This window comes from Scylla paramamosain, chromosome 5, assembly GCF_035594125.1.
Source record: "Scylla paramamosain isolate STU-SP2022 chromosome 5, ASM3559412v1, whole genome shotgun sequence".
Taxonomy (NCBI): Eukaryota; Metazoa; Arthropoda; class Malacostraca; order Decapoda; family Portunidae; genus Scylla; species Scylla paramamosain.
In genome coordinates, this window is record NC_087155.1 from 7646692 (window position 1) to 7663540 (window position 16849).

General features: G+C 39.0%; 1 protein-coding gene across 8 annotated transcripts in view; it reads left to right on the forward strand.

Annotated features, from left to right (window-relative positions):
- Positions 1-14727, forward strand: part of LOC135100476 (ankyrin-3-like) — a 251464-nt gene extending 236737 nt beyond the window's left edge. For 5 of the 8 annotated variants that reach the window (XM_064003418.1, XM_064003422.1, XM_064003420.1 and 2 more), the window contains 10 exons: positions 5389-5629; positions 5937-6027; positions 6164-6351; positions 6466-6666; positions 7757-7834; positions 10440-10516; positions 10815-10981; positions 11358-11596; positions 11967-12140; positions 12461-14727. In XM_064003418.1, the coding sequence (XP_063859488.1) occupies positions 5389-5629; positions 5937-6027; positions 6164-6351; positions 6466-6666; positions 7757-7834; positions 10440-10516; positions 10815-10981; positions 11358-11596; positions 11967-12140; positions 12461-12601 (1597 nt within the window). In that variant the 3' untranslated portion in view covers positions 12602-14727. Of the gene's footprint in view, positions 1-2371; positions 2610-5388; positions 5630-5936; positions 6028-6163; positions 6352-6465; positions 6667-7756; positions 7835-10439; positions 10517-10814; positions 10982-11357; positions 11597-11966; positions 12141-12460 lie in introns of those variants that run through there. The other 3 variants (XM_064003421.1, XM_064003425.1, XM_064003419.1) reach the window with 3 other exon arrangements.
- Positions 14728-16849: the final 2122 nt, after the last annotated feature.

The window sequence follows — 16849 nt, forward strand, 5'->3', positions numbered from 1 at the left end:
TTGTTACACAGTGATCACTCACACACACATACACACACACACACACACACACACACACACACACACACACACACACACACACGTCTTGTGACTACTCGTTAAATTCGTGCCCCGCCCTAATACAACCTAGCGCGAGGTAAAGATAGACAACAAAAAAACTTTTCCCCAACCTCCGGCCTCGCTCTGGCAGGAAGCGCGAACTTAAAGGTCAGTCCTGCGTGAGTGATAGAAATAACTGCGAGGAAATGCTATAATTAGAGGGGAGAGAGAGAGAGAGAGAGAGAGAGAGAGAGAGAGAGAGAGAGAGAGAGAGAGAGAGAGAGAGAGAGAGAGAGAGAGAGAGAGAGAGAAGCAAACAGAAAGACAAACTGACTGACTTACTGACTGACCGACGGAGGAGACAAAAAAAAAAAAGAGAGAGAGAGATGAACAGACATAAGCATAAAAAGACAGATAGATACATCAATAGACAGACTGACAAATTGACAGATGCATGGATAGACAGACAGGCACACAGACAGACAGACAAATATGGAGAGACAGAGACAGACAGACAGACAAAAACACATGGACAGACAGACAAACAAACAAACATTCTCTTTTTTTCTATATCCTTAACGTGTTTGATCTCATCACTTCCTTCTGCTTGCTGTTTATTATCTTCATTAACCTGATCAGTTTTTATCATTTTTTCCTTCTCTCATTTCCCTTCCTCTCCCTTTCAACGCAGTCATCCGTACCTGATTCACCAACCTTTTTCCCCACTTTTTCATGCAGTGTACCTTCTTCGCGTACCCTTCCTGGTTCTCGTCCCCATTTTTACCCTAGCTCTGAAGGAAGGGAGAGCAAAGGGCAAGGAGTTGGCCCCTTTGCTCCTTCTCTCCTGAGTCGCGTCTGTCTGGGGTTGCTAAGCGTTACGGAGGCTGTGGTGCTTCAGCTGCTGCCCGCCGCGAGGGTGTCGTGGAGGGTCACAGGGTTTGCCTTGGCGAGACTTCATGCAGTTGTTGATAGAGATGCGTGCGCTTCAAGACAGAGAGGAGAGGGAACGCGCGGTAGATGGGGTGCGGCTTGGCTTTGTTGTGAGTGGAGAGTCGCCAATAACGGATACTTGTCAATGTTTGGGGGGGTGGGGGGTCTTGGGATTTTTTATTTATTTATTCATTTTTATTTTTTTGCGTGACTACACAATACCTGCACCTTTATAGTAGGGTTCAAGGTCACACGCAGGACGTGCTCGCCTCATACTGTTTATAGATAATTAAGTTTTGTTGTTTTCGTTGTTGCTGTTGTTGTTGTTGTTGTGTCTTGTTGTTGCTGTTGTTGTTGTTTTTGTTGTTGTTGTTGTTGTTGTTGTTGTTGTTGTTGTTACTGATGCTATTGTTTATTGTTGTTTGTTGTTGTTGCTTCTGCTGCTACTGCTGTTGTTGCTATTATTATTATTATTGTTGTTGATGATGTTTTCATTGTTGTTTGTTGTTGTTGTTGCTGTTGCTGTTGTTGCTATTGTTATTATTATTATTGTTGTCGTTGTTGTTATTGTTGTTCTTGCTGTTGTTGTTGTAGTTGCTATTATTATTGTTGTTATTGATGTTGTCGTTGTTGTTGTTGTTGTTGTTGTTGTTGTTGTTGTTGCTACTGCTGCCGCTGTTGTTGCTATTATTATTATTATTGTTGTTGTTGATGTTGTTATTGTCGTTGTTGTTGTTGCTGTTATTATTGTTGTTGTTGTTGTTGTTGTTGTTGTTGTTGTTGTCTTGGTGAGTGGTGTCCTCGATGTGTGGTGTCCTTGGTGAGTGGGAAGCCTTGAGCGAGGCGTGGGCGATGCTCCCCCTCGTCCTTGACAACTAGGGGGAACGACTTGTTGCTTATTGTGGAATATTCCCAAAACGAGAAAGAAACATTAAGTAGGAGGACAGTTTTGGGTGGGACAGGGAGGGGAAGGATCGTGGCGGGTTACATTGGCAGTGCAGGAAATTGTGACGTGTGGAACATGCACCGCGGACACAGATGTGCGATTATTTCCTTAAAACAGTGATTGAGGAAGATTATGTGAGTGCCTTGTCCATCTTGTCCTCACGTGGTCCCTGGCGGAAGGTGTCCTCTTCGCATCAACTACGCCACCGTGCGTGTTGCGTAGCTCTGTGTACGCTGCCATCCGGCCTGGCACCTCTACCCCTCCCAACTACGTACGTCTCCACTTCCTCCCTCTCCCCCACCAGATATTCCCTACCCTGCTATATCCCTTCCTCTTCCCCATCCCCTCACACCCCCTGGCTTCCCTTCTCGGTGGGGCTTTCCAACCCCCCACTTCACCTCCTGCCCTTCGGAGCGGGGCGACGCAGGGGCGGTCTATAAAAGTGAGGGCGGCGCTGTGGCCAGGTTCAGACAAGAACAAGTTACAACCGCGTGAGTGACCCGCAGCTGCACTCTAGACCCAACTCTGTCATCATGACTAACTAAGACGTCATCATACTAGCTTAATTTAGTGTCTGGTACAAAAGAAGAGTAAAGAAACATCATTCAGCAGTTCACTGTCTTGCCGACACCCACTGCAGACTCAAGGATAGATCACTGGTGATATTCGTCACTCCTGCGTCCACGCCCGCCAGGTGAGTACCGGCGGCAGTGTTGCTCAGGTGTGGCTGAAGGTAGCGGTGGTGTGCGTGTGTGTGGATATAAGTCGCAAGCAGCGTGTGAATGAAAGTGCTTGTGAAGAATCGAACATTTGATAATGGCTGAAAGAACCGTTCTTCCGTGTCCGTGATGAGGGGCATGCCGTCTCGGTCAATCTGAAAGCTCGGGAGAAGGACGTGTGCAGCCAGCGCTTGTCTGGGAAGCCAAGATGCACTTGTGGCTCATCATCCTTGTGTTCATCACCATAATTATGCAGTATTGTATGGGAGCAAGTTAGCTGATGATATATATATATATATATATATATATATATATATATATATATATATATATATATATATATATATATATATATATATATATATATATATATCATACTTCAAATAAATCGAACACCATCATTTAAGCAATTTACCATCATTAGCTGTGTGTGTGTGTGTGTGTGTAAAACCAGTGATCAGTGTAAGGGTAAAACTCAGATTGCGTCATCGTGGAGGTGTCAGCTGATGGTGTAAACACAGCCACGTGGTGAGGGGCGCGGGGCGAGATGCAGCAGCGAGCCAAGAATACCCCGCTGGGCCAACGTGTGCACGCCGGGTCCCGTTGCTATAACCGAGAGATGCTCTCAAATACTGATATATAATCATTTGTATATATATTTGCTCGAAAATTGAGAACCTCAGGAACTATTCCTGTTTCTCTAAACATCCATTACATTATAGCTGGATCATTATACTTGTTACATAATAAGCAGTGGGGTGACTGCCCCACTCCCCGGGCCGACGCCGCCTTGTTGCTGGCAACAGAAAGTTGCTTTGTCTTGTTTTCATCCGTGTGTGTGTGTGTGTGTGTGTGTGTTGCTCTCAGCTTCGTGGAGCAGGCGTGTTGGTGTGAGTGACAAAAAAAGTCAGATTTTGTGCAAGCAAAGGAACTGAGAACATGAAGCCGCTTCAGACGAAGCTTGTGAAAGAAATTAATTATTTTGAACAAGAAACAGTAACAAATTAACATGCTTGCCAATAAGATTAATTTATATGAATTAGAATGTAGTTATTGATCTGCGAAAGTTACAGTACACACTGTAACAAAGATAGATTCATAGCTAAGCATAACGCAGACATACCTTAAAAGTATACTGACGGCTGCAGCGATACAGCCGAGGATGTACCTTGAGTGTAGCACTTGGATTTCCCGCTGAGCTGAACACACAGGTAACAAAGGGGATGGATGGTGAGAGCGGCGGGTAAACTGGGCACCCATCTTGGGAAGGCAAGGTTATTTTTGGCACAGGGACGTCCCCCCCCCCAAGACTCACGTGGTTGTGGCACTCCTGGCACCCTCAGACGCCGCCCCTCACCACCCACCCAACGGCGCAGTAATCCTTCAAGTGCGTTCTGGTGTTGGAAAATGATGCTTTGTGGGACTTTTTGGACATGGACGAAGATGAAACTTAGTTGAAGCAGAGATAGTAGGAAGGAAAGATTAACTGATGGCACTTGAAGGAATGAAACAAGAGAATGTGATGCAATGCAACAAAACATGCGAAAAGTGTGAGCGAACTGCACAACTAGACAAAGCAGTGCTGTGTTAATGAATGCTTTTCTATTGTCTTGAATTCGTCAGTTACTACCTAACCAAATATTATTGTCACAAGTCTACTCCTGTTCACAGAGTGGTGACAAGCAGCCACTCAAGATATTCGTACAACTAAGAACAAGTATATTAAGAGAAATTTATGACGTATATCTTAGAAACAAGTCGTCTCTTGGCACTTTCTTCTCTATTTTTAAAATTACTTTAAAATTAAACTGAGGGGAGCAGGGCGGGGACGACCGAGACAGTGTGGCGTCTTTTGTGCTGGAGTGACGCAACCGTTGAGATCGCTGCCTTGCCCACTCCGTCCCCGCGGTGACACCACGAACAAGACCTGGCTAATAAATATCTTGTTGCCATGATTTTCAACCAAAGTTACTGGTTCCTTAAGGTATGTGGAACAGTTGAGAAATTTTCATGCAGGTCAGCGGTGCATGGTGAGGCTTGGAAACTTGGCTGTGTAATAATGTCCTAAGCACAGACGTGATTACTGTCCTGTGTTCCTAATGAGCAGATAGTTCTTAAGTGATGAGAAGATGGAACTTATTTCCTTTCATTCATCTGCTCATCTTTATTTTAGGCCCCCTCACAGATCTGTCAGAATTACCAAGTACATTAACAAATTTTAAGATCAGAATCACGGCCGCACCAATTCTTCTGAACGCTGGTGAGAGGCAAGCAAAAATAAAGCCACGTATCATTGGATGGTAAAGTCAACAACTGTTGCCATGACAGAACATAAGGGGAAACCCAGCGGGGAAGTTTGGCCCCCGGCCGGTGCTCGAGAGGGAAGGAAGGAGAGGGGACTGGCACATACCTGCACTTACCCGTTGCCCCCCTTCATCCGCCTCTCCCTCCCTGGGTATTTGTGGAGGCAGTTTCCGACGAGCAAAGATAAGAGGAGAACGCACCCCGTGTTTTTATTTATATTTGTGTGTGTGTGTGTGTGTGAGAGAGATTTATTTTTTTATTTTTATTTTTTTTAAGTTCTTAAGAGGGATTTGAACGCTTGCGTCCAACACTCAAGGTCCTCCAGACCGTCACTCTGTCCACTGGGCCATGGGAGAGAGAGAGAGAGAGAGAGAATGTAATCGCTATCAAGCTTTCTTCAAACAACACTTTAGCGACCTGTTGCTATTGACCTCTTCATTTGCCTCGCAGGATGCCTTCAGAAACAATATCCCCCGAGATTAGAGAGGATGTGGGAGTGGAGGAGGAAGAGGAAGAGAGAGTGACCGACGGCTCTGGGACAGAATCTGATGGCGAGACCAACATCAGGGAGAGGAAGACCGAGAGGAAGGGACTTCAGCGTCAGACTTCCATACAGCGAGAGCTTGCTGACGCCATCGTCCGTCTGGCGCCCATCGAGGAGCTCAGATTCCTGTTGCAGTGTGGCGCCAATGTAAGGACGGGCCGTGGGGGCGTTGACATGTAATGCATTCGAGTAGTGTGTGTAACCAAACTAACTATGCTACGACCATCTACACTGCACAACAATATGCAGTGTGTTCCACCAGTTACCACAAATATTTGGACATGTGAAAGAATAGGGTGTTCTGAGTGAAATTTAGTTTTACATATGTGTAACTGTGTTGCACATAGTTTATAATCCATTGCTGATTTAAACCAAAGAATGCGTACATTTGAATACATTAATGGTAAGACGTGTTGTCATTACGGGTAATGACTAAATATTTCTTTGTGTGCAGGTGAAGGACCCCGTGACACAGGGCCTGTCACCTCTGCATTACGCCGTGTGGCAGCGATACCCCGAGGCGGCAGAGTTCCTAATCAGCGAAGGTTAGTGTTGGAACAAGGCCAAAGGTTTTCTTAAGAGTTTGTTATGATCAACAAGCAGGTGAACCTCCATTATAGCTCACATGTCGGGTTTCCATGGTCCTTCTCTGCACATTCTTAAAATAATATCCCCTGCCAGGATGCGATATAAATGCCCGGGATGAGATCGGCTACACCGCCCTGCACCTATCAGCGGAACACGGCTACACAGAGATGATGAAGACGCTCCTGAAACACAACGCTCAGGTCAACTTCAACATCCCTCCGGAGTTCGATGATGAATTCCCCACCGATGCCCTTGACGAACCTCTGCGTCTGGCAATCAAGGCAAGCTGTGTAGTCCGTGTTTCGCTGCGACAACTCATTTACAGCTAAAGTTTATTTTATTGGAAAGATAACTGATAATTTCAGAGGTGATAACTTCGGTCGTGTCTTCAACAGCACGACCACCACGACGCTGCCAAATTGCTGCTGGAAAACGGAGCAAACCCCAACACTCGCTATTTCTTCGGTTCAGAGATCAACCTCCTCAACCCACTCAACACAACTCTCCTCAACCTCCTGCTGACTTACGGCGCCAATCCCAACGCCCGGGACCGCCACGGCTTTACGCCCCTCATGAAGTGCTGCCGCCTCCAGCAGGTAGGTCATAGTAACTCACCTCCTTGTGAGTCACTGTTTAGTGTGGTGCTGAATGGTGTTTTCATCCATACTTAAACTTTTTAAAACTTATTCAAAATAATCGAGAAATCTCTCTCTCTCTCTCTCTCTCTCTCTCTCTCTCTCTCTCTCTCTCTCTCTCTCTCTCTCTCTGTGTGTGTGTGTGTGTGTGTGTGTTTTATGTAATTCTTTTTTTTTCGTATTTCCAGTATTTCTCGTTTTGGTGTACAATAGTATGAATAATCACCCAAAAATTATATCAATAATATCTTTGGGTGCGGTAAGTTTATTATTGCAATTAATAGTTGTGACTAATATTTTTTTCTTTTTAATAGTGCATGCTTTTGTGCATAATGAAAGATCAATATATACATTCTTTATTTATTATAGGTTTAAATATATCACTTTGACTTAGCTAGTGTGAAGTTAGCAACAAAAGAGCTGTATATATATATATATATATATATATATATATATATATATATATATATATATATATATATATATATATATATATATATATATATATATATATATATATATATATATATATATATAAACCATTACTGTTGCTTCAGATGTACTAGGTATTCATTATCTTTCTCTTTTTTTTTAATAAAATTCAAGATGCAGTGCCTCTTTCTGATGAGAAGGAAAGAAAAATCTGTCACTTCACAGTATCAAGCATTCTGATGAAAAAATAAAGTACAGATGGCCTGCCATTGATTTTATATATAATTAAATGTAAATAATGTGATGTAGATTTTCAAAAATCCACTCTAGTGCACCAGCATGTCTGGTGACTGTTTATAAAGTAAGGTTCAATAAAACTGTTTCAAGGAAGATGATAGGTAGCTATGTATTCTCTCATGCCAAATACTCACTGCTTAATGTGTTCATCTAAATATCTTTGGTACTCAAACCTCTGCTGAGCATCTCATAACTATGTAATATTTCCCCACACATGAAGTGCATGCTCTGTGTTACAAGTTAGGACAATGTCCTCTTAATGCTTCTCTCTGAATAATGCTGTGGTACCATTTATGTAGCATCCTTCCACTCTCTTCCTAAGGAGGCATCAGAAGAGATGGAGAACCGTGATAACATCTTAGGTGCAGAGATTCTGCGCCACTTCACACAGACTCTGAGGGTGAGTGATGCTGCTGGGGAGAGACCTGGTTCTTTGGCTTGACCCAATTGTCTCATTCTTTTACTTCCTCCTTTACACATCCACATACACAGCATTTGACTGGCTACAACTATGGAGTATATTTTCTATTAAGTGAAAAGCAAACTTCACATACTGCTTATCCTATTAATATGAACAAACTACTGTTTTAACCTTTACACAATGCATCTGAAAAAAAACAGCTTTTACTAGTAGTAAGCATCTTCACACAGATTTTATATCCACATATTCTGGAAAAATTAGTTTAGATAATGCATATGGTATCTGATTTTATATATTTTTAATATACATTATATTGTACAAAAGAACATTAATTTTATGTTAATTCCTTTAGAAGCTACACCTAACATCTATTGTATTTGTTGAATTACCAACCTCAGAGAACTTTGAAGTGAAAAAGGTATTATGTAACAAAAGCTAAAAGGTGATAATTCTCTCCAACAGTCAGGTGATATGTAACTGGTCTCTTGTCAAACATAACTTGAGTATCTGTAGTGCTGAGTATAGTGGAAACAGACAGGTATTTGTCACAATTACTGACTTTTTTTTTATTATTCATTATTATTATTATTATTATTATTATTATTGTTATTATTATTATTATTATTATTATTATTATTATTATTATTATTGGGTATTGTGGATGCATCTTTTATTTATTGTCTATATTTCTGCTGGTCCTGGCATGGGTACTAATAATGCAGGTGGTCTGGCCTCTATTTTCTCACTCACTCTAGAAGTTATTGTATTACAGCATATAAGAGATATGCACACTGTCACTAACTGTCACTCAACATATCCTTCTTCATTCAGGTTGATATTAATCTTCCAGTTATTTTCTTACTATGTTCTGTATTATTCCAAGTTTTGAATAACAGCTTATTCCCTCTGCAAATGATATGGAGATTTATATAACTTTCTTACACATTACCATACATGCACTTGAAACATTTTAACATGGCATGACCCAGAGCTGGACTGCTAATTATAAAGCTGGAAAATTGCAGAACTAAAATGTTAACATCCACAAATTAAAAAAAAAAAAAAAAAAAAGCTTTGTTTGTGATAACAATATCATATATATATCTTTCTTCTTACACATTTGTGTGAGGGCAAGGAACCAGGTCTTGAAGTACGAGCTTTCATGGCACATAACACACCCAAGTCCTTCACTGAGATGTTTTGCCATCTGCCTTCCAGTGTGATAATTTTCTAGTGTCTTTCAGACAAGTTAGCTGCAAGGAGTACATGATAGTTTGTAATCACATTTATTGGAGGATAAAAAATAGTGCAAGTACAAAAAAAAAAAAAAATGCAGAGTTCTGTTCCAAAAACAAACTGATTTGATAGATGAAATATAAAAAATCCCCACCATAAGAAGTCTTTCCAACATCATTAAGTGAGTCTGACAGGTGCAGAGTGGCTGGGTGTGTGGGTGCTGGTCAAGGCTCTCATCCTTCAACCCCAAGTGCCGGCATTGGCTTTCATTTCCCTTAAAGCTGATCCTTCATTAGAAACTTATTGATGTTCTCTCGCATGGAACTTGTCCGTGTATTGCTTCATGATCCCCTTAGATGTAATCATAGATAAACTTTTCATTGCCGGCAAGCAGCTTCACTCATAGTTCCAGTTGATTAAGCTGCTATCAATAAAAGAGCTAAAGTCACGGGTTCTCAATTAGAAATAACCATCATGATGTACGAGCAAAGGCTCAAGACATGCAACTGCAACTCCTTAATACTTTGTTGATTTTTTAGATTTTTTTCCAGTACTACAAGTGGACACAGCATTTTCTCCAGAATTAGGTATTAGTGTCTAACACAAGAAAGTTATCTAACACACTAAATTATATGAAAATAAGAGAGATCATGATAACAGTTTATAATTAAAATTACTTACATACTTTTCTCTTACATCTTTCACAGTACAGTTTACATATAGCAAAGCACAAATAGGGCCACAGCCCAAGCTCTGGATTACTTACTCATAAGACAGGTAACAATAAACTAGGTAACAATATTTTCATCAGTAGATAATGAATAATAATTTCAGTATGTATTTCAAATCCTATAACAATATTACCTGTTGGTTCAGGTTTTCATATTTGATTATTTCATCAAATTGTAAAGACAGATAGGGACCTATGACTGTGTGTACAAACACACAATTACACTGTTTGCAGCACTGGTGTATAATTGTGCTGTGTAGCCTATGCCATGGTGAAATAGTGAAGTGACAGCATTTTTGCATGTCAGTTCTGGCTCATATTAATAAATTTACCTTGTTCTTCTTCCTCAGCTATGATATACATGTTATAGAAATGAACTAGACATTATTTTAGTGATATTTTTCATTAGTTTTCATTTCCTTTATAGTTATATTTTATATAATTTCCTAAATCAGTCTTTAATATTAATAAGTAATGCACTAACTCCTAGCACCTTCACCATGCCATCCTTTTCCTTGCTAAATACTTGCAAGTAAGTCTAGGTGCAGATCATGTTCCATGTTATGTCGTTGTTGGCATGCTTCTCTGAATTATCACAGCCAATGGTTTGCCCCACAGGGTCTTGAAGCCGTACTTCTTCTCATCTCCTTTGGAGCTGATGTCAATGCACGCACAGAGGCTCGACATGACTACAGGTAGGCATTTGCATCCACATTTACTGCATAATTAGTAAGCTTGAGGATTTTATTTCATATTATTTCATGCAAAATTTAACTGTTTTCTGAGCAAGTTGAGCAACAATAGCTATGGTAGATGTGTGTATGTAAATTATGAGGAAGTCTTCACCAGTAATATAGTCATTACAAAAGAAGATATAGAAGCATGTTTTGTATTTTTTACTTTTCTTATCATCATCCTTCAAGGAAAGTCAAATAGATTCTTTCTGTAGTTTTCCTTACTCATTATCATTTACTTCACACTCCTTCATAACAGGTCAGTTCTGCACTATGCTGTGCTGTCAGGCTCAGTGCCTATTGTCAACCTCCTTCTGAAGCAAGGGGCAAGAATCAACTTTGAGGCATCCTACAATAAGCCCACACCACTGGACCTGGCCATTCTCAAGGGTGACTTGGAAATGGTGCACCTCATGCTGGACAGTGGTGAGTTCTGCCACCATATATCCACTTGTTCATTTAAATTTCTTTGCTGCATTCTGTTCTAAATATTATTTCCCTCAAAAGAAATGGAACAAATAGCCATAAATTTTGTGATAAGCTTTTCCAAATGTGGAAGTCTAAAAATGCAAGAATTAAGGTCAGGAACTTAGCTTTAACTTTTAACCCTGACTTTTCATCGAATGAAACATGGGGCTGGTGAAAATTAGTCAACATACTATAAAAATGTATGACAATAATGCTATATTAGTTATGATGTTATTGAAGAGGCTACTCATGTGTGTGGTAAACATGTAGACATAGTATTAATGGAGTTGAAATGTTGTCCTTGGTTAATCACAGTAACCTTCCTCCTCACCAGGGGCCAACTTGGATGCCAGCTCACCCATCATTGGCTCCCCACTGCACATGGCCTGCAGTGAGGGTATTCCCAACAGACTGGAGATTATTAAACTCTTGCTGGAGAGAGGAGCAAACCCAAACATTGTGATTGTGGGTGAGGACAACTCTCCCATCAAGCCAGCACTTGGAGAGTACCTGGCATCCAATGAAGACCTTGAGGTGGAGGTAGTGAACCTTTTCCTGAAGCATGGTGCTGAGGTGAGGAGTGTACAGGAAATGAAAGAGACATAGCTGTAGATAGAGGTACATATTACACATACCAGTAATGAGAGACAGAGTTCTTTCTGCTCCTTAGCCTTCTGCATTTTAGTTTTGTTTTATGTAAATATGCAGTTTCCCACAATCAACAATTTCTCTCTCTCTCTCTCTCTCTCTCTCTCTCTCTCTCTCTCTCTCTCTCTCTCTCTCTCTCTCCTCTCTCTCTCTCTCTCTCTCTCTCTCTCTCTCTCTCTCTCTCTCTCTCTCTCTCTCTCTCTCTCTCTCTCTCTCTCTCTCTCTCTCTCTCTCTCTCTCTCTCTCTCTCTCTCTCTCTCTCTGAGTTCCACTTTACTCACCTGTGTCCCTGCAGGTTGTGATGCAGAGCCAGAGCAGAGACCCCCGTGGCATGCTCAACTGCCTGCCCAACCTCACCAAGAGGCCTGACGTGCTCATTCCACTGCTGGAGGCTGCCCAGCGGTTTGATCTCAACATCATCAAACATTCATCTCTAATAGACAATGATCAGAGGAAAATATATCTAAAGGCAAGTGTATAACATTTTATTCTAAAGTACTGAATAGTCTAAGAATATGATTCAGCTTTTTGTATTCTTATTTTGTTTTGGTATAAACTGTTCCATATATGTTTACTCTCTCATCATCTGCATTTGGGGGCTGCTTTGATTTGAACAGAAATAATTTCATATAGTCATAGGCATAATTCATTAATATTTTCTTTTACAATTTTTGTTTGAGTAAAATTTCTCTTTTTTGTACACCTGATATTTATGACTAACATTCATCAGCTTGAATTATAAAGATAGCCAAGAAGATATGTTTAACCTATTTTTCCTTTTTGTTGCAGGTTGGCCAGTCGCCACTACCCTTGAAGCACCTCGCTCGTGTGTTTCTGCGTCAGGAGCTTGGCGACAAGCTGCCCTTCAGAATAGATGAGCTGGATCTTCCTGTGATCATGAAGAAATACTTGTTATATGAAATCAGCTAACTGATCAGGCCTTGTTAGTTTTAAGGTATAGTTATTTTAATTTGTATAATTGTACAGATGAAGTTTTTTTGGTAATATGTATATAATTTTTGTATATATTTTATCTCAACATAGCCATCAGGCTTCTTGAGTTGAGAGAATCTGGATTTCATACAGGTGTTGCATCTCTTTGCAAAGCATGTGCCTTACACAGGTTTTGAAATGCTGTGCATATGTATCACACATACTTTTTTCCATGTACAGTATTCTTGTGGTGAGAATCAAGGAGGCAACTCTTTGTGTCTATTTGAGGATGCTTCTTCTTCTTCTTCTTCTTCTTCTTCTTCTTCTTCTTCTTCTTCTTCTTCTTCTTCTTCTTCTTCTTCTTCTTCTTCTTCTTCTTCTTCTTCTTCTTCTTCTTCTTCTTCTTCTTCTTCTTCTTCTTCTTCTTCTTCTTTTGTTGATTCTCATTTCATTATTGTGATATTTTATGGTTCACAACCTCAGTGATAGTACATACTATGATAGTTTATATATTTGTAAGATTAGCCTTCCCTGAAATATCTTCCCTTACACTACATATCCATATTTTTCTAATATACAGAATTTTTACAATATAGAAGAAACCATCAAATGAGATGAAATCTAAGTGATTCTTAAGTTTCACAGAGTGAAAGCACTGTGAATTATGAAGGGTTTGTCACTGCTGAAAAATCTAAAAGAATAGATCAAGCATAGATTAAAAGTCTGATTTTATTTTTTTGGTGCTAAGACAGACTCTTCATTAATATCACTTGGCATTATTTTATCACAAATTATTTTTAGTTTTATCATAATCAGCATAATTCACTTGTGTTCATAGCTGCTTCATTATATACAATTTGCAATTCATTTTACAATTTTTTTCTGAAAGTGAAGTCAAGCCAAGTGTTGTAGAACTAACATGAAGTAAAAATAAAACCTGCCAATTGCTGCCCCTAGGACAGTAATGATAAATGTGTTGCAGCTCCAGGGAATGCAGCTGTAGATGCACATATGCTGAAGTAAAATACATGCTTCTTATTTTAGTAGTAAATACATACATGGATATGGTATTAGTTATGATTGCCATTATTCTTGCTAAACATTACATTTTTTATTACATGTTATGCATATGTATTACCTAATTTTTTTTCAGTTGTCATTGTTCATTCAATGCTTGAGTAAGTATGTGCAACTTTACATTGTTTATTTGCCAGTTATGTTGACATGTTTAGAATTTTATATATTCATCATACAAGTATCCACTCTGCTATATTTGTACAGAATAATAAGAAAATTACTACTTTAAAACAATTTCAGGTCACTCATAAAATCCACATATGCAGTTTATTTTTTTATGATATGTAAATAATGTATTTTATTGACAGTTGAAGATAATTATATGACAGGCTTTTATCGTTTGGAAGGAAGGAAATAAATGGATGACAATGCAGTATCCCCAGAATGGGCATGTTCTTTAGTTTCTCAATAGTGTTACTGAAATGCACATTTGTGTAGTTTGGAGCATAAAACTTTGATTGAACCATTAATACAACTCTGTACATCATACACAGTACTTTAAGGTTATGTTCCAATATGGCTTTTTTTGCAGGAATCTGTACCAGAACAAATCTTGCTCCTCTTTTTAGCAGTCATATGAAATCATGTTTTGTATATCATTAATAGTTGTATGTATATAATTGATGATTTTGTAATGGCAATTGTGCATTATTTTTGTAATATGCATAATTTATTCATTTTCTACTGTTTTATATTCAAATAGGTAGAATAGAGTTATATTTACAGACTGAGACTTCTTATTTACTCAAAGTGAAAGAGAAACTTGAAAGGGAGGATCTTGAGTTTTTTATCCATGGCAATATATTTTATGTGGATGCCAGAAAGGAAAGCTTGGTTATCTGAATTTTCTGAGTAAAAGTTTCTGTAGTTAGAAAGTTATGAATGCATTAAATTTGTTTATACATGAATAATATGTTAACTAAATTTACTTCTGATGAAATAAGATTTCAGTAAAATACTATTATTATTATTTTTTTCTTTCTTTCTTCAAATGTTTGAAACTCACCTCCCGTTGCTGATGAAGTTCAATAAAATAATATCAAGGACTGGCTTTGCTATTTTCCTCATGTGTACCTAATGTTATTGCAAACTAATGGCAAGAAAATGAGGCCATGACTGCAATTAGTACCTAGTAGTATTTATTTATTTTTTTTCTGTGTGTGTGTGTGTGTGTGTGTGTGTTCACTCCACATGTAATATTTATGTAATTGTCAATGCTGCTGAGTGCTGCACTGCAAGTCTTTGGCTCAGATTTTAGACTATACAGATAAAAAATTAATCTTATTAAATAATTTGATTTCTGAACTTTTCCTCTTGCATGTAGTGGTCAAGAACCAAATGCAGTTTATGAAGTAAATTCATAAGGATGGAAACCTAAGAGAAGGGATTAAATTAATTTTATTTCTTAAGGACCTGCTTTGTCCTGAAAGTTAGAACGAGCAAGACATACATAGTTGGTGTATGCAACAAGCAGTGAACTTAGGGCCAGACTGAGCCCAAATGATGCTCCCTCCACTCATTTTGTCAACCAATGGAAGGATGCAAGACATGCTGGCTTGTGACTCTGAGCAAATTAGTAAATGTTTGTTAAGTCATCCATGGCCCAGAGGAGGTGGTGAATTTTAAAATGGTGTGTCGGGTTTAGAGTAGCCAAGGTAGCTGGCTCGCAGCATAATAGTGTCATTCACTTGTGTTAATCTCAATGAGTCTTATATATTATTAACATTTCACTATTAAAGTTATTGTTAAGAGTAAGAGATTAATGTTAACATTGTGCATTAGAACATAGGTGTGTGATTACATACTGGTGATAGGAATATTAAATTCCAACCACATGATCATACTGGACCTGCGGACCTGCTTACAGTTACGAAAAACATGTATTGATGGTAAAGATGTATCAAGTGATTTAAAAGTTAAGTGGTCATTCCTAATATTTAACTGTATTTTTTCTGGCAATTTCTAGGTTTAGCCTCTAGCTAGGCATGATATGATGTACAGAGCTTAAAATAGCCATTCAACTATGACTGGTGCCGAATTACCAATCAAGTGGTGATGTTACAGTACTGTAGATGATACAAGTGGGCTGTTGCTTGGACTAGCAGCAATTGTTAATGGCATCCTGTTTCTTGTATCAACATTTTTATCCTATCACAGATCAAGATTTTATTAATCTCCCACAGCTTAGTTTAGGTTGATTCTCAGTGGTATAAAAAGCTGCTACTATGCTAGTGTGAGCTAGAGAGAGAATAAAGCTTATTTTCTATGTCTTCCTGAAGAGATCATCATACTGTAATTTTAATGCTTTGCTTTTAAGTGTAACATTATGTGAAATCTCAAAGAAAGATATCTAGGATGGAAAAGCTGTGTAATGACAGCTAGCTCAGACCAATATCATTATAATTCTCATCATTATCATCATCTCCATTTAATTTTCTTTATGAATCATAGTGTTGGTGGCTGGTCTCTTGTAGAAGTAATGATTTATGTCCTGTCAGCACTGTATTCTTTCTGTATGTTTTGCCCATATGTGATGGTGATCTTGAGACCCATTTACCTTTGTCAATTGTTCCTGTTCTTCACTTGGTGATGGAGATTCACAGGTGTAGCATTCATTTGCTTCAGAGGCAGATTAGTTTCTGTGGATGAATCATGACTTGTACCATCTTAGTTTAACTGTGGATAAATTCAGTCAGCTTTATTTATGATAGGTAATTTTGTCTGGAGACTCTTAGATATCCCCTTTTCTTTCTTTATTTATTTATGTTTTTTTTTTTTTTTATGAAAGAGGGATACTGGCCAAAGGCAACAAAACTTAGAAAAAAAAAAGGCCCCCTGAGGTGCCAGTCCCTAAACAGAGAACAAAAAGGATAATTGAAAATTAGAGAATAAGTGTCTTGAAATCCATATTTAATATCTATATTTGATATAAATTATATACTAGCTTGTCTGGGCACCTCTGGAGTCTGTTGTGGGTTATGACATTCTTGACAACAGCACCTGTGTCATGGTGGGCCAGGGTGTGGGTAGCCATGGCATGGGGTGACAGCTGGTTTGAGAATTAGGGACTTGCTTTGGTTTTGGAGCCTTTGAGATGTTTCAGCCAAATCAACCATTGAAGAACAGTAGTTGATAATATAACCACAATTTAAATCCTTGTCATTTATT